Genomic DNA, 18177 nt, shown 5'->3' with positions numbered 1-18177 from the left:
GTCCTGTACTGATGTATAATTGAAACTTCCCCAGCTCAGCCCCTTGCCTCACCTCTTCCATGACCTATTCAAGCTGTCCTGTACGTCTTCATTATTGTTTCTGTAATCACCCTGTTTACTGGAGGCCCCGTTAACTGTCACATTAAAGGTGAAACTTGTGTTGCCAGTTTCATCATGTTATTGTGCAGCCACTGATGTTGTAGCCCTGTCAGCATGAGTTGACACATTGCGGTTTGTAAAGTGGATCAAACCATCTGCTGTCGTCATAAATGAAAGGAGCAACAGTAAGGGTCTCTGGAGCTCTTCATCACTGCACTGTCTCCCCTCGCTGAGCTCCCCAGGAAGGATTAATGAGGGTTTTGACTGATGACGAGCAGCAAAAGCTTTTATATCCGACCAGGTCGAATCAGCGCTGCTGCTCCACATCTATTCTAGGACAGGTCTCATCACTGCTGCCATCCCTCTGCGGAGTTCCTGACCTCCGCCGGCTAATAGCCCTCTCTGTTGCCCTCCCTGATACTGATAGCTATAGCCATGCTCTCACATCCCCTGAGCGCTGACCACTGCTTTTTTCCGCATGACCCGCTCCTCAGTCCGAGTGCTGTCATCATTGCACATTGCTGCCAGCTCACTGTTCTCACATTCATCTCTGAAAAGTCATCTGTATGACACAAATCATAACGCTCTAATCCCAAAACTCCTCTGTGTATAACTCTGTGCTTATTGTCAATACACTCTTTCATTGTTTTATTAAGTTAAAATGCTTTTTTAGAGGTGCTGTGTGCGACCATCCAAAAGGTTCTCATCCCACTGCTCTGTCAGTGACCTTATGCGTCTACTTGTGACATTTTAGGTATCCTTCTGTGGCTGCTGTTTAAGCTCTAGGATGCTGTTACTGTGATGTCAACAAATGCACATGGTGGGATGACACTGCATGGTCCTTATAACAGATCGCAAACAGCACAGACTGTCACAATTTAGGATTAGACAACAAAGTCATGGATGGTTAGGTTTAGACTTAGATACAGATACAGATACAGTCACATATGAGGTCCTTTTCCGATGTTGTAAGTTCATTTTGAAGACGACTGTGTGCATCTAACAAGCAGAAACTGTGAAGTGACAGTGTGACAGTTTAGCAAACTGCTAACTTTAATGGAAATAAAATGAATCAGTTGTGCAGCTGTTTTAGACTTTACAAATACAAGTAATTCAAATCAGTCAAATCCTGATGGAAAAACGAGTCATTTTGTGGGGATTGTGATGCTCAATAAAATGTATCCACTGATTTACAGATATCTACTTTGCCATGTAAGTCGATGTGAAAGAGTATTTTGTGGCCGCAGGGCTGCAGGTAACAGGTGAAATTTCATTGTTCGTTCATTATGACAATAGCCTTCAAATCACAGCTAACTTTTTGAGGGCCTGGTAGTAATTGCAGTACGAGCACAATGTAGGGCAGAAGCAGTCAGCTAACCAGCAGAACCCACTCTTAAGAACTCACATGCACTAACTTGAATGTGCAGCCAGACGTGAGCAGAAAAAATCTGATTATATAGAGGTAGCATTACTTTATTTTCTGCTCAGAACACCACTATACCATTGCCATTTTATCTGTAAATAGCAGCTTGAGGCATTCTGCTATTTCAGTGTTCTGAATGTTGCATACAGCTTCTTTAATATCTGTCAGTACAGCAATATTTGACCTTATTACGACCTAACAAAGATAACAAACAAAGCTTATCCTGAGTAATTAAAAATGTGTGAGGGTTGCCAGTATTCTGTCACATTAGCAATCACTGACATTAGAAAAAAAAATCTGGCAAAGTCACTTAAAAGATAAATAATTCATGACTCTAAAACTGTTTCACTGGAGAGGAGACGTGAAGATCCTGAGATAATCTTAGTTTACAGTCTTCAGACTGGGGAGGCACTGATGTCTTATCAGTGCCAGTATCACTGTCATCACTTCTCCAACAGCACCAGTGACTCAGCACTGCCTTCCTAAACAAACCTGATGCATTTCCTCCTGGGGAAAAGATCTTACCATAAATTATAAATATATATTCATCTAGTCAAAGGGTAATTCTCATTATGTAAGAATAGATCATTCCAGTCAATTGAAAAAGATTGGGTGTTGTCAAATAATATATCACTTTTTTAAAATACTTTATGATATGGACATTGATACAAAGGTGGGGACATATCAGGCCCATCATTCTGAATTCGCCGCGGCTTGGTCATTGATTTTAGTGTCAGATACATTGATGCCACAAGACACCTTTCTAGGTGGTATGATACGCCGCCAGTTGGCCGTAGGGCACCTGTCATGGCAGTATGATATGCTGCTGGATGGTGGCATTTTGAAATGCTGCTGGTAACAATGTAATTTAAGGAGCTTAAAAAAAACCCTATGGAGTGCACACTGTTTCATAACGTCAACAACAAATGCAGGAGGATATCTAGCCTGTAATACGCGGCACTAACCAAGGGGAGATATTTGACGAGTTCGGATGTGAATGTGTTGAAAATTCACTGTTAAAAGTATTCATGCAGTTTATAATGTGTTTGGAAGATCCAATTCTTATAATCTAACAGACATCATTGTGGTCATTAGCATTTTTTGTCATTTGTGACATGTTCTTTAAAATATTCTCAGTTTACATCATTAAAAACCAGCATCAGGTTATATATTTCAGCTTTTATTGCCCCTTATAATTCTCAGTTACTGGATCATCTGTTAGTAAGCTTAGATGAATCTTGTTATTAGGGCTGGGCGATATAACGATATCAATGGCGAAAAAACTTTTCCTTGATTGAAATATGAGACATAGTCGATAGAATGTGAGTAGAACGCATTCCAGCCATGTTTTGACAGATAACACGAAAAGCCAATGATAATAAGAATAGCACCGCAGCGAACCAAATGCAGTGAACGACTTTGACCCCAGAATACAGCTGAGTGTTTGACAACCGAGTTGCATGTGCTTCCACAGCGTTTCATTATCGCGGATCAAACAGCTGATGGTGCGACAGCAGCGCAGTGAGACAGACAAACAGAGCGCAGCTTCTCCTCAGAGCGCCGAAGTGTCTGAAACAGCCAAATTTGCAGAGGTGGAAAGTACCTTCTTTAGACTTGTGCAGACTACTTTGTGTTAGTTTCAGGTTTAATCAGACTTTGGATGAATTAATAAAAAAAAAAGAAAAAAAGGACGCATCGCTCCGTGTCTAATCCAGCCGCTCATGCTGAGCTCTCATTATTATTACCAGGGGCAGATGTAATGTTTTGGGGGCCTGGGGCCACAGGCACATTGCCTTATTATTACACTCCAACACACCGTGGTCAAATGAAACTGTGTCAGTGAACTCTGAGGACAAAAAACACACCACAACAAAAAGCAGAAAGCAAAAAAATCATTCATTAACCGTAATCAAAGTAAAATGTTCAATTAATTGTGACAGTGATTTTAGGTATGAGGTTCAGACCGTTGCTAGGAGGAAATTTTAGTAACTAGACCACCAGTTGGTGATGCCTGATCTACAGTATATTTTGTCATGTTTAATGTCTGACAGAAAATAAATATTTAAACCAAAATTAAACTTATGATATCTTCATATCTCACTTAGAAGTAAAAGGGAACCTTTAAGCTTGACAGAAATAGTGATTTGATGTATTTCGTGATATGTATCGATATCAACTGATATGAAAAAAAAATATCGTGATAAGACTTTTTTCCATTTCGCCAAGCCCTACTTGTTATTAAGTCAGCTATAACACATTTCCAGTTTCTGAGTGTAAACATTTAGCAACAATGATTTTCTGTGTAATAGCTTAATTTGTGGTGAAACCTGTTTTGGGGACAGCTGCTCCTGACTATGTAAAAAGATCCAGCTGAGGTGATTTAGGCATCCGATCAGGACGCCTCCTGTGTCTGTCACCTCCCTGTGGAGGCTCTCTGGGAGGAGGAGGAGGCAGACACGTAGCACATCAGGAGGATTACATCGTATTACAGGCATTAATACACCACCCACCTTCCATGGGAAAGCCTCGGGTTCCCCCACGAAGAAATGGATGATGTGGCTGTGGAGGTTACCCTATCCTATGAAAACACGAAGTATGAAATAAGCCAACTGATGTTTTGTATCCTCGTATGTCCATGTAGTGTGGACGCAACATTATGCTGCGTTTCAAGGGATGAAAATGGGCTCTGTGGTCACCCATGAATTCCCCCTTTACAGACATGCCTACTTAGTTAGTCCCATGCAATTTGGTGCAAAAACATACAGTTTTTTGCATGCAGGATAAACATGTCATTCTCGCCTACTGTATTTGAATATTTCTGCATGTTTCTGGTCCCTGAGCAGTCTTGAAATGGCTACCAGCTGAGCACACAGGTGCAGCTAATCAGACTGATGTCAGCAGGCAAACACATCACCAAAGCTGGCAAAGCACAATTTTGGAGTGTGTGAATCACTACAGACCTGTGGATGAAACTAAATCAAAGAAGTTAATGACAGCGCTGCTAAATGGGTGGCAACTGCCTGCAGACAGGTTAACATTGTGGAAAATCCGAGTCTAAGCAATGTCCTTGGATTTGCATGTTATGATCTGTCACGTGTCTTACCGTCACCGGGAACAATAGTTTCACACATTCAGGACCTGCATGAATCACAGAGAGCAACTCAACCAGACTCCTGAAAAAGTGCAAACGCTGTCAGTTGATTCCCAATCAAGACAATCTGGGAACTGCTTTACCTTGTCAATGTGGTCTTCAAAACGTTTTTCAAATGCAAAATTATGGAAGTGTTAATGTGATGAAACAATGTTAATAATTGCTATTAACTATTGAAATTCAGCAATTTATCACAATTTACAAAAATAAATAATTTGACAGCCCTATTACAAATTAGTCTGAGCCAATTTCATCATGTCAACAAGGTCATTTAAATGTTTTTTCTGTAACCTGCTGATGATGATAGTGTGTGGAGGTGTTCCCTTTCCAAAGTGGCTTCCTCTCCCAAGGTGCAAACAGAAAACTAGAGCTTAGAAACAGACATAATACACGAGAACACTTTAGCTTTGTCATGTAGTAGGTCAGTTTCATTGTTGCAGCGTGAGATGGTCACAGTACAAAATGAGACGGAAAGATAATTTAAACAAAAGATTTTGACAAGGATACAGTAACAGTATAAAAGGCAACAGGAGAGCATTGGTCCCACCAGTTGGAGATACTCTGAAGGTTGCTGTGTTCAGGTTTACAGGTGAGTGGAAGGTTATTCTAACCCTTTTTGTTAAAAAATAATGGTTAATATTCAAAAGACTGGCCGTATTTCAGTGTAGATGCTTTTTTTTAAACCAAAACAGAGCCTATATTACCAGTTTATTTTGTGTGATATATATATATATATATATATGAACAATTAAACTAGAATTACTTTAGTTTCAAAATGACGGTCATGTACTGATTACACTGTTACCTACCAGTTATAAGATTTAGCTATTGATTTCATAAGGTTGTGAACTTTTTGTCACTGTTTATTGAAATTTCAGTAACTTAGAGCATAATCTGTAAATGTTTGATCTATAAAATGCCTTTAGGTGTCATACATAGTCCAATAAGTGTTTTGCATTTTGTTCAATTAAAAAAAAAATTAAATACACCAAATTAAAAAATCTTGCTCAGCCTGTTGATAAAAGGTAAAACTCTACCATAAGTGGGAATGAAGCATTAACTCTTTTATTTCACGCAAAGATATCAGTATTTTTTAGGACATTTTCTACTTTTGTAGGCCCTAAAATCTATTTAATGTCCAGTTTCTGCCTTACAGATGAGCAGAAACATGACTCTGCTGCGAAGCTCTACTGTGCTGCTGCTTTTGGCTTTCTCTGTATCAAGTAAGTCCCCTCATCACAAAATTTTAATTCCTGAGTGCATGATGAAAGGTGTACAGTCCCAGACTCAACATGTAGAGCCATGTTGAAAAGGACTTTCACAGAAAGCTGGCTCACATGACGCTGTGAAAAATCTCTACATATGTGGCCTTAAGACTGCCTTTCAGATTATGAGGACTACAGAGCAGTCATCTTAAAATAAATTTAACATTTTTGTTCGCAAAAAGAACTCGTAAAGAACTTATTCTCGCTGTCTACAGGGACACATACAACGAGGATAATTGGGGGCTGGGAGGTCGTGCCGTACTCTGTCAAATATCAGGCATCCCTGCAGACCAAGAGCGGGCAGCACTACTGTGGAGGGACCTTAGTGCACCCTCAGTTTGTGGTGTCTGCTGCCCACTGCTGGAGACCGTAAGTACTGATGCCACACTGTTAAGGTTACAAACACCACTCTTTTTAGGAGATGTTGTAATAATCGAATCAAGGGAGGAAGTTTCATTTCAATATTTGTGGGGACACATTAAAGTCGGGCTGTGGGTGTGAGCATCAAACACTTAATTTTCTGCTATTTTGTACCAATTTATCATGGAAATATCTTAATTTAGACAAAGAAAGCACAAAATTCACACAATAAGTGACTATTTAAATAAAAAATGAAATGTAATCTCAGGCATTCTCGATTGCTTTAGACTATTTTTTTCTCCTAAATATCAACTTTTCTCACTAATGTTTTTCCTGCAGGCTCAACACATGTATGCGCAGTTTACTTTTTCATCCGCCTTTGTGTCTTTTATTTTGGTAATAACCTTCTTAGATGTGCAAGTTGCACTGATACAAATCAATTATAAATTAATTCATAAACCTCTTGGACCTGAATAGCTCACATGTGTTTCAGTAAGATTTCTGCTCATGTTCAAAACTCTGTACATTCAAAACATCCCCACAACTGTATACTTAAACACTAAATTTACATGACTGAGACATGTTAGTGGTTATGTTGCAGATTCAGAATTTTACTCAGAAAATGTACCAATTAATATGTGATGCATTATTCATTCAACCATCCAATATTATATGAGAATTAGAAGCTCCACCTTGAATAATGGGAAGAAAGTAATGAGCAACCGAAGAAGAAATGATGCCAAAAGAAATTAGTTTAAAAATAGATAAATAAATACTTTAGAGTACTAAAATTAAGTACAAGTAAATAACCTGAAAAAACATTTTTTTAAAGTTTAAGAACAAACAAGGAAATGGTCTGGAAAAAGTTGTTTAAAAATAAAAAAAATCATCTTAAATGTGTAATTATGAACTTTCTACATATAGTTTTCCCTAATTATTGTCCCCAGACATTTTTCTTTTTGCTTTTGTAAAAAAAAAAAATTTTTTCAATTCTACCAATGTCTTGAAACATTTCTTATCAACTTTTTCCCATATTTTTGAAAGAAATCACATCAATTTGCTCAAGGTTCAAAGGTTTAAATACGTGTGAAAGCAGCATGAGAAAAGTTTCAGTGTACAATGAGTAAAGAACTTCGAAAGCAAAGATGTGAAACTGGTATTTTACTGTATTTTTTACGTTATGCTTGTTTTGACCATCAGGGAGAACAGGATGCAGGTGGTGTTATGTGAACACAACCTGTACAAGCAAGAAGGACCTGAACAGGTCTTCAATGTCTCAAGGATATTTTACCATGGAGGGTATAACTACAGGACATTCGAAAATGACATCATGATCATCAAGGTAAGCATACACATGCACACTTTCCACTCTTAATGCACTTCATGGACAAACCGGGGGATTTCCTAAACTTTGGTTTGTTTACAGCTGAGCAGGCCAGCACAGCTGAACGCCAAAGTCCAGCCAGCTGTTCTGCCTTCTGCAAACGCTCCTCCACGTGGACGTGACGTCTGCACAGTGAGCGGCTGGGGTGTGACACAGATTTATAGTTTCATCCTCTCTCCTGTTCTCCGTGCTGTGAATGTGGAAGTATTTCCTTACTGCTATTACTATTACTGGAGGAGGTTTAAACCACAAACGATGATGTGTGCTGGATCTCGATATGGTGGCAAAGATTCATGCCAGGTACAGATTCCCTTTTTGTTTTTTATGTGTTGTATGCTCTGTGTACCGGATGATTGTATCGAATATCTTTAATTAGTGCCTATGATGTTGGCTCATGTATTACATATGATTTGATTGTAATTAATGTTTATGCTGTGTATTGTAGGGTTCTATGTTGCACTTGTCTTGATTTCTTTCAATTAGCAGCTTTGGCAGAAATGATAAAAAAAAAAACAAAATTAGTAAAATAAAAATAAATAAATGAAATGCAAGAAAATTACCTGAAAATTTGCACAAGAGTTTTTGAAATAAATTTACTTGAAAATCAGAGGCCCAAAACAGAAAAAGGGGCCAAGAAAATTACCTGAAAAGTGTCAAAGAAATGATAATAATTATGTAAAATGATTTTAATACACTACGATGATGATTCTAAATACAGCTGAATGGACATTTTCCCCTAGATTTTTTTTTTTTATTTTGTAAAACTTCAGTCAGTTTTTTGCAATTTGCAGGACATTTCTTGCCAAGTTGCAAACACATTGATTGGATTATATTTAAATATGGTTTTGAATTATTTGTACTTTACTAAAGTAATACCATGTTATGTGTTTTTAATTCTATTCCACCACAATGTAGAGGCAAATGTTGCACTTCTTCTTTATTCCTGGGATTTTTTACTGTACTTAACTCCAATTTTTTGACAACTTTAGTTACATGGTTTGTACAGTCATAAATAATACCTGGGAAAGCCTTGGAATTAGCAAAAAGCAATTTCCAGGCCTTGAAAAGTTTTGGAAAATGTAATAAACCTTGACAGTTTGGGGAAATAATGGAATTTTGTTTCACAAACCGGTATCATAGCACATGTTGTGTTAAAGGGCTGCCAGAAATGTAAAAATCCAACAATAATTTCTGTTTTTACAGTTTCTGGCTGTGATAAATGGTGTCATTTTAGGTGAAAACATACCTTCCAAACCTGCAGGACCTCTGATTACAGTGCATGTTATCACAACAGACATAAATATTTCCTTTTTCATTATTCTTCAGCTTGTGTGTCGTCTTTCAGCAAGTATTTTAGTTTGTTCATCATCTCCACTTTGTCTTGGTGGTCTTCAGGGAGACTCCGGTGGTCCTCTTATCTGCAATGGCAAGTTCGAGGGCATCGTCTCCTGGGGTATCAGCTGTGCAAACCCATACTACCCTGGAGTCTACACCAAAGTGAGGAACTACGTCAACTGGATCAAGTGGGTTATCTACAATAACGCACCCTGAACACTCGACACAGTCTTCGATACGCAGCCTGCAGAGACGGGCTACTAGATTTATTCATTTTGAAAACAAATATGTTACTCACGACATTATTTTCAATGCCCTGTTCCATTACTTATTACTTTCTTTTTTTTGTTTTTGTTGTACTAATTGTCAACTTTACATACTTAATTTAATAGCAGTTTATAATGTCGCTAGGATTATCAGTCACTTTTATACAAAAGGTTTTCTGGAAATGCTTACAATTAGTTGATTTTCATCTGTTCATTTTTGTGATAGAGAAATGAGACACAGATATAAACTTAGTGTTATTATCATTATTATTATTTTAATTATCAGTCGTTGTAGAAGTAATTGTTGTAAAAAAAAATATGTTAAAACAGCATTATCAGTAGAGCCGGGCAGTATGATTAAAATAAGTGGTAATATTAAATCATCATTCAGCGCTATTTATTGATATTTTTATGAATACCATACTTAAGCACTGGGTCTATACACTGACCGGTCACCCTTTCCTCATACCACTGCAAGCACTGAATGAATGAATAAACCATTCACAGTGACAATAAAAATAACTTGTTTCTCTTTTGCAAAGAGCTGTATCTGATTTCTGTCAAGTTGCAGTTACCGTTTACATTAATATCTCAGAAAAACATGGATGCGTCACTCATATCTTCACACAGGATCTATAGGATCAGCACAGTTCCCAGGTGGGCACCCAAGATAAGGATTACCAATTTAGTATCTGAACAAATGTCTCCCCTTATGTTCCTGAGTTATGGCTAGAATAAATGCGAGAAAATGTGTTTTTTCTCCCAGAACATTACAGTGAACTGCTTTAGTTTATATGTCATAATGTTTTTTATGGGTGACTGTGCAATGTCTGCTAATGCTCTTAAATTGTTGCACATAACTGCATCATGTCCACTAATGCTTACCTCTTGTTATCGATAACTGCCATGTTTGTGAATGCCTATATCTTATTCTTTTTTTTTTACTGGTGTTTATGATGTGCCTGTTCAGAACAGTGTGTTTTATGTTGGGTAGCTTGTAGTTTATATTGTGAGTTGGTGGTTGCATTTAATGACTTAAGCTGTATTTTCCCTTTATGATCTAAAGCGAGTGCTTCCTGTGATGGAAATGTCAGCTGAAAAAACTCTGTTTAACCATTAATAAGCCAAGTGTTTGTTAAACGTCATATACATCAAATCAACGTTAAAAATCCTCGTAGTATGATTGACATTTGCATTCTTACAAAATAAAATCGACAACAATTACAATAAACAACAATAATCAAAGAAATGATTCACATCAAAATAAAAATATAAATAAAACAAAAATACATACACATGGTGAAAATACATGTACTGAAGGCAACATAAAATATTCAGACGGCATTTTAAAAATTATTAAAAAAGAGGAAAATATATTTAGGTCGACTGTCATTTCCGCGCATGCTCAGTAACCGCTGTTTTGTTTACATCACCGTCCTTGTTGGAGAAGCAGCCGGGAACTGCCTGGTAGAAACGGGCTTATTTTTAACAGCTTAAGTTACCTTTTTGGGTAAATTATGTCTGTGAAACACGCTATCAGCCGAGGGCTAGAGTTGGGCCGGTCGGTCTTTCAGCTGGGTCTCCTAAAATCCGGTGGCCGAGTCGCAGCAAAGCTCCGAGCTGACCGTTTTCGTGTAGGCCCGTCGGTCCGCACCGTTCAGCCTCAGGCTTTCCTGCCGTCTCGGTACCGCTACTACCGCACCTCTCTGCGGGGCCTGGCAGCCCAGCTGCAGTCCGCCGGCTTCAGGCGGAGATTCACCGGAGCGTCCCCGAGAAACAGGGCCGTGTTTCTGGCTTTTGGTCTCGGTGTGGGGCTCATCGAACAACAGCTGGAGGATGACAGAAAGACTGTGGCGACATGTGAGGAGATCCAGGTATGACATACACAAAAAGTGTTATCCTTTAGTACTATATTAATATAGTTTTAGGGTACTTTTACTGTACTTGAATATTTCCAGTTCATGCTTCTTATACTCCACTGATAACTATAGTTTGCCAACAAGTTAGACCTATTTGCTGACTGAGATTTTGCATATAAAATATGATTCGTTTGTAAAATTATATATACATAAAAGGTGTCTATAAAGAATATATCATTGTAAAGAATTGTAAATATTTAGAAATAGATGTTTACACCACATATATATGTAGCTGTCACTTTTTTTTGTATGTTTTTATCTCCTGTTCTTGTATTTTACATTTTAAAAATAAAGACACCAATCAATCAATCACTCAAAAAAATCATAAACTGTACTGTAATGTAAATTATTTTTTTATGAATTTAAGCAGGTAAAATGAATTATGATGAACGTCAGACACTTTTTTTTATTTTTGTTTCCCACCCCCATGTAAAATCTATCATTGCAGTGACTAAAAATAAGTAAGTTAGTAATATAAAATAAACTAAAACATAACAAATACACTATATACACACGTGTAACTAAAAAAATACCAAATGCACGCAGTTGTGGCTACAGTTTTACACGTAAAATGGTTTTTGTACATTTGTTTATCAAATCCTGTCAAAATCCACAAATACAGAGAAGTCATGGATGTCACATTGTCCACAAACTGACCGGACATGAGCCACAAAAGTGCGAGGACCCATTCAACATGTAACAATAGATCTACAGATGCATAAATATGACTTCACATGTGTTTGTTATGGGGAAAATGTTTACATTTCTAGAACCTATAACATTTTAATGTGAAATTGAAATATGTGTTTACAGAGTAAGTTATGCATATTTGCAAATCGATCTGTATTTTTGTGGGTTTATGTGAAGTACAACTAATATAGTCAAATAAAAACGTCCATATTCTTCCAGATAAGCCACTTTGGTTGCTATATTAACTGTAACCTATTATGTGCACACAAACATCTCTGTATTAAAGCTTCTAACACATTATTTGACTGAAAAGGGATTTCATCTTAACTCTACTATCTAACTATCTAACTATTTTTGCCCGCCTCCCAAAAAAAAGCTTAAGGATTTTAAGTCCAGTGGGCAGATTATCTGTATTTTTCCTTGACTGAATCTGTTGTTCTTTACATGACCTCAGAATGCGAATTGCACTCTTTCGTTGTCTAAAAAGTATTTTTCCCACTCTGCAGGCGGTGTTTAGGAAGAAAAGGTTCCAGAGCCCACTCAAGCCGTTCACCTCTGGATATAAATTGGAGGATTACATCATTGGGAATCAGATCGGGAAAGGCTCCAATGCTGCTGTGTACGAGGCTGCAGCTCGGTTTGCTCCGCAGAAGGAGAGTAACGTCGAGAACTCTTTTGTGCAGCTGAGAGAGAGGAGGAGGAGGGAGGAGGAGGAGGAAGGAGAGAAGGCTCGATCTCTGACATGCTGCTCGCTGAGAACCTTCCCCATGGCGATCAAGATGATGTGGAACTTTGGGGTCAGTATTCTACGATATTCCAAACTAGGCGTCGACTCGTTGGTTTTTCAGGGCCGATACCGACGCCGATTATTAGTAGTTAAAGACATGCATGACCGATATTTGTAACCGATATGCATTAACAATAAAAATGAAAATATTTCTGTCCAAATTTAGAATTTGGAATATAACAAAGTCTTTCAACATCATCAAAGTTCCCAGCAACTTTTTTTCCATAAAGTTCAGAGAAAATATGAATAAATAATGAACAAATAAAAACAGATCCCTGAGGTGTTGCAAAGTAAAAGCTCCTCTCATGCTGACACTTTCTTTGCATGTATTGCAGATCGCTGGTGTTGGTTAAGTGTACATTTACATTCATTCATTTTATGGATTTGCTATATAGATAAATAATATGATATAAGGTTTGGTTTATCCTTTTAATACACTTTCATGATGATAGTAAGTCTGTATATGTACTTTTTTCTTAGTAATTCATTAATATGATTATTATTATCATGAGTGTATTTCTTTTTCATCTCTATTAGTAGTAGAAGTAGTATTATTTTTATTATTATTTCATTATTTTAATTTTATTATTGTTTTATTATGTTTATAGTTATTACTATTTTCTTCTTGTTTCATATCTGAAACACAAACACTGTTAACAGTGGGTTTGCTTGTATATTTTGCAATCTTTAAAAAAAAAAACCCTAGGCAAAATAAACATCAGCTGAAAAAAAAAAAAATTAGTGACGATTATTAAAATGAAATTCAGATACAGATAACTGGCAAAAAGCCAAATATGGGCTGATTGGCCGATAATCTGTCTACCCCATTTCAATTTTTTTCTCCACATTTTTAGGCTGTAGTCTTGAGTGCGGAAACCAATATCAAGCAAACACCAGTACTGACAAGTCTTTATGCTGTTTGTTTGTAGGCAGGATCGTCAAGCGAGGCGATATTAAGATCCATGTCGCAGGAGCTGGTGCCTGCCGGCCCCCTGGCCTTAAAGCAGGAAAAAGGACAGCTCACTCTGGATGGGTGTGTATTATCGTCCAGTAATAGACCTGCAGCCGGAACAGAGTGTAAGAGAGATGCTAATGACCTGCTGCGATCTCTCTACATGCAGACATTTTGGAGTCCTGCCCAAAAGAGTGTCGGCACATCCTAATGTGATCAGAGTGCACCGGGCTTTCACAGCGGACGTCCCTTTGCTACCGGGTGCCCAAGAAGAGTATCCCGATGTGCTGCCCGCCAGGCTTAACCCGGCTGGCCTGGGCAACAATCGCACTCTTTTCCTCGTCATGAAGAAGTAAGAGCTGCCATCTTTTTTATGGAATACCATGAAAGTCAGTATTAAATAAATGAATAAATATGGCAAAGGAATAAATGGGTCAGTATAGCTAAAAAATGAATAGGTTGTTGACTTTTTTTCAAGAACTGCTTTTATTTATTTAAGGTGACTTTTATTTCCATATTTTATTTCTATTCGTAAATGAATTGGGCACAGTTACCTCACACATACACATAGCTTACTAGTGCACCCCATTAGCCCTAGCTAGCAAATTCTTGTCTCACTTCTGGTGTGATAAAAGGTGTATTTATAAAAAGCAAAAAATAAAAGTTTGCAGATCCGGCGGGGACTCTTGGCAGTTGCTACTGTTACAAAGGTCAGACCCACCAGCCTGCTGTGAGTCCTTGCACTTGAGGTTTCTGCTCATTGAATTTGAGCTGCTATAGCCGAATACACAATGTAAATAAAAAGTGCTATAAAACAGTTGTGGAAATATAAAATAAAAGTCCCCAGAAATGAATAAACGTAGTCATTTGAAAAATGCATTTAAAAAACAGCTTAAATTACTATACTGACTGATTTATATTTTTATGTTTACACTTGTATATTGATTTCCTCATTTATTTATTTTCAGGATTTATTTTATAGTCATATTATTAATTATTGACTTAATGGTATTCCATATTTTTCACCACCTTCATCAGTTTAAGTGAATTAGGATGCTTTAAAGTGCAAAGGTCACCTAGTGATAATCCTTAAGTCCTGGGTTAATTTTTTTGTGCCCATTATTAATGGTGGTAACAGCAAGTGCTGTTTAATGCTCCAACAAACAGACTCCTGCTGTTTTAACAATGAAGTCAAAAACTGGATTTAATTTTTTTATCAGAATCTTAAAGATTAGAACGTAGAAAAATGTATCTAGTTCAGAAGGATTTACATCTTGTTTGTTTTTGTGTTACAGCTACCCCGGCACGCTGCGACAGTACTTGGAAAAGTCCTCACTGGGCGGCAGGCAGAGCTCCCTGATGGTGCTGCAGCTCCTCGAGGGGGTCGACCACCTCTGCAGACAGGGTGTCGCTCACAGGGATCTCAAATCGGACAACATACTGTTGGAGTTTGACTCGGGTCAGCGAAATATTCAGTCAGTTAGAGAACAATTCAAAGATTTGACTCCATCAGTTCTGTGTTAACATGACTTGATTTTGCTTTTATGCAGAGGGTTGCCCTCGTTTAGTCATCGCTGACTTTGGCTGCTGCCTGGCCCAGAGTGACTCCAACCTACAGCTGCCCTTCAACAGCATGTGGGTCAGCAGAGGAGGGAACGCCTCCCTGATGGCCCCTGAGGTAGACTTAAGTCGCTCTTTATTGTTATTAGGTAAAAGAGGACTGTTGTAACGGTCGCTGAGCTGTTTCTTATTGATCTCTGTACAATCTGAACTTGTTGAAATAGTCATAAAGAAGCCGAGATAGCCAGCTGTTGACAGTGAAAGACTTTGTGGCCCTCTCAAAAACACACAGATTTACATACAAATAAAAACCTTCAGCTCAAACAATGACTTCTACAGTTATAAATCATCACAAATAATTCATAAATCATTACAGTCTACTATAATTTGACTTTGCTTTAAAAATCACATGTTTAATGACCTCTCATTTCCATTATGCGTCTGCCCAAAGGTGGCCTCTGCAGTTCCAGGCTGTGGTGTGGTGATTGACTACAGCAAGGCGGATGCCTGGGCTGTGGGGGCCATCTCTTATGAGATATTCGGCCAGAATAACCCGTTCTATCGTCCGGCGGGACTGCAGAGCAGGAGTTACCAGGAGAAGCAGCTTCCACCTCTGCCCTCCAGCGTTCCAGCTGATATGCAGCTCGTGATCGGATTACTCCTCAGGAGGAACCCAAGCAAGGTACAGCAGGGGCGGGGAGGGATTTGTTAGGAGGTCTTTGTCTGCAGGTCCTGGAAAAGAAAATCTGAAATCAGAAAATCTGAGCATTTTTTATGTAATCATAACAGTGTCCTTATATTGTAACATTTTAAGTTGTTTTCTTCTTGCCTCCATGTTGGCAATATTAATGCTGGGCAGCAGTATGTTTTCAGGGTATCTGTCTCTCTGTATGTATCATTCTTGTGGATGGGATATCTTAACAGTGCTTTGAAGAAACTTCTTTAAATTTGGCACAAACGTTCACTAAGTCTCCATGATTAATCGATTAGATTGCGGTGGTCGTAATTCGAAGATCCAGGTCACATGACCTTGTGTCTGTCTCATTCTTGTTAACACAATATCTCAAGAAGGCCTCTTTCCTCCTCAATTTTCCTCAAATTTGCTCTGTTGTTCTGTCTTGTAGACGTTTACCAGCAGCGTGGAAACATTAACAGTTAACCAACTCTTGATACTTCAGTAGTCATACGTGTTATTTTTACTCCGCAGCGTCCCAGTGCCCGTGTGGCAGCTAACATGCTACATCTCAGCCTCTGGGGACGAAAGGCTCTGGCCAACCAGGACAGCGTTGGCATAAAGAAGCTAGTTGATTGGCTGCTGTGCCAGTCTGCTGTGGTTCTCCTGAGGGGCTGCAGTGGACCCAGCGGGAACACGGTGGAGGCGGAGCTTCAGAGGAGCTTCCTGTCTAACCTGGACCTGGAGGAGCTGCGTACGGCTGTGGGCTTCCTCCTGTACGGGCGGGAGCAGCGTCAGGCCAGCATACTGTCTGCATAGATTCACTCTTACTCATTCAGACACATAGATTAAGAGTTGCTAAAATGTAAAGACTGGAAGTTTAGGGATAAAACTTGCTTTAATTTTCAGTGAGACATCTTTGTAATATTTACAGACCTGAAACTCAAATCTAATGGCTGTTGAAGGAAACTCCACTGACACTGTCCTCTTAGACTGTTGTGCATCATTTGTGACTGTCAGTGTCTTCCAGCAGTTTTTCTGAATTATCAAATAGTGTAATTCACTCCTAAACTAGTGCTGTCCAATATTGTTGAATTTCCTGATCTGAATTTCCCACAGTGTCTGCACAAACTCAGCATTTCTGCAGGATCAGCAGGAGTTAAATCAAAGTGCTGCTTATGCCCCTTTTTTAAAAAAAAAAAAAAAAGCGACCAATCTTGTGGGTGCATTGCATCACCAACAATTGAGACTACTTTGCTTGGAGAAAAAAAAATCTTGATGTTTTCTATAATTAATATCTCTGTAAACGATTGTTGTTTGTGAACACCAAACAACTAAATTAGCCATAAAAATGTAAGTTTATTTAGGAGTGGATATTTTCTTTTACGAGCTCTGATACACTTTTTTAGATATTTGCCAAGAAAGACTACGCACTATATTAATTACCTATTTGCTTGATTTAAATGGGTCTGAGCAGAAGTACTGGACTGATAAGGTTAAGGACAATGCAGATATTTTACCAAAAAAATGAAACAACATACTGTATATGTTAGACCCTACTGTGTAGGGTGATAATAAGTTTGACATATTCACAGGTAACGTCATGTGGCCCTTAAACAGCTAGTTGTCCATCAGATTGTCAGCTGTGAACTGGTTGGGTGTCGGTGTAAATTTGTGAGGCAAACAATCACTTATTCAGCCCGTTCTGCACAACGTCAAAACCTCCCCAACAGGTTACGACAAAGTTATCACAGTGATGACGGTAGATGGGATTATGCAGATTGTTGTTGTGATTTTGGTTTGTTTTTGTTCCTGTGGTTTGCACTTTATGTTCATGTTTGCACTCGCTCAGAGCCTTTGTTATGGCTCACTGGTGTTAGTTGCCAGCTTAACTATAATAGATTCAGAAAAATTCTATTTAAAAATGATGATTTGAACAGAGTGAATTTAGCCCATCACACTTCTATCACTGAACTGTTATCAGAACTTGCATCATATTAGAATAAGTAGGTTATCCTAATCATGTGGACAGTGAGGAATACAAGAAGTAGAGTGTGTATGTTTTCATACTGAAGATGGTGAGACATATTTTGGATATTTGTAGATTTTTCTGCTGAGTTTTAGAATAAAAGTATTGGTCTGAAAAGAGCACTGAATCAATTGTGCAATTGTGTGTTTTTTTGTTCTAACACCTCTGCGAGTTAAGTTAATTTAGGTGCATTTTTTTAAGTTAACAGAGTTGGTGTCGTACAAATTATTATTTTTTAGGAACGATTCGGTTGGAAGATGATTGGGCAAAAAGATGCCAACTTT

At 38.2% G+C, this 18177-nt stretch overlaps 2 protein-coding genes across 2 annotated transcripts; both read left to right on the top strand.

Moving 5' to 3' along the window:
- The first annotated feature begins 5829 nt into the window (after positions 1-5829).
- LOC121947129 (trypsin) lies at positions 5830-9967 on the top strand. Its single transcript, XM_042492041.1, has 5 exons — positions 5830-5896; positions 6154-6307; positions 7499-7640; positions 7725-7982; positions 9078-9967. The coding sequence occupies exons 1-5, from the start codon at positions 5830-5832 to the stop codon at positions 9231-9233; spliced, it is 777 nt and encodes a 258-aa protein (XP_042347975.1). The 3' UTR covers positions 9234-9967.
- Positions 9968-10710: 743 nt separating this feature from the next.
- Positions 10711-18020, top strand: pink1 (PTEN induced kinase 1). The gene is made up of 8 exons (XM_042492037.1): positions 10711-11157; positions 12399-12689; positions 13609-13712; positions 13801-13983; positions 14927-15090; positions 15182-15309; positions 15643-15873; positions 16399-18020. Exons 1-8 carry the CDS (start codon positions 10801-10803, stop codon positions 16681-16683), a joined length of 1743 nt encoding a protein of 580 aa, XP_042347971.1. The 5' UTR covers positions 10711-10800; the 3' UTR covers positions 16684-18020.
- The last annotated feature ends 157 nt before the right edge of the window (positions 18021-18177 follow it).

Source organism: Plectropomus leopardus, chromosome 8 (assembly GCF_008729295.1).
Source record: "Plectropomus leopardus isolate mb chromosome 8, YSFRI_Pleo_2.0, whole genome shotgun sequence".
NCBI lineage: Eukaryota > Metazoa > Chordata > Actinopteri > Perciformes > Serranidae > Plectropomus > Plectropomus leopardus.
This window is presented reverse-complemented; position numbering and strand designations above follow the sequence as displayed.

What these genes read in the sequence shown, in the direction of transcription:
- LOC121947129 (XM_042492041.1), top strand. Translation starts at nt 5,830, where the DNA reads ATGAGCAGAAACATGACTCTGCTGCGAAGCTCTACTGTGCTGCTGCTT. An exon ending in TTTGGCTTTCTCTGTATCAA is followed by an intron (nt 5,897 to 6,153) that starts GTAAGTCCCCTC and finishes CGCTGTCTACAG; the next exon opens with GGACACATACAACGAGGATA. An exon ending in ATGACATCATGATCATCAAG is followed by an intron (nt 7,641 to 7,724) that starts GTAAGCATACAC and finishes GTTTGTTTACAG; the next exon opens with CTGAGCAGGCCAGCACAGCT.
- pink1 (XM_042492037.1), top strand. Translation starts at nt 10,801, where the DNA reads ATGTCTGTGAAACACGCTATCAGCCGAGGGCTAGAGTTGGGCCGGTCG. An exon ending in CGACATGTGAGGAGATCCAG is followed by an intron (nt 11,158 to 12,398) that starts GTATGACATACA and finishes CCCACTCTGCAG; the next exon opens with GCGGTGTTTAGGAAGAAAAG. An exon ending in CTTTTCCTCGTCATGAAGAA is followed by an intron (nt 13,984 to 14,926) that starts GTAAGAGCTGCC and finishes TTTGTGTTACAG; the next exon opens with CTACCCCGGCACGCTGCGAC.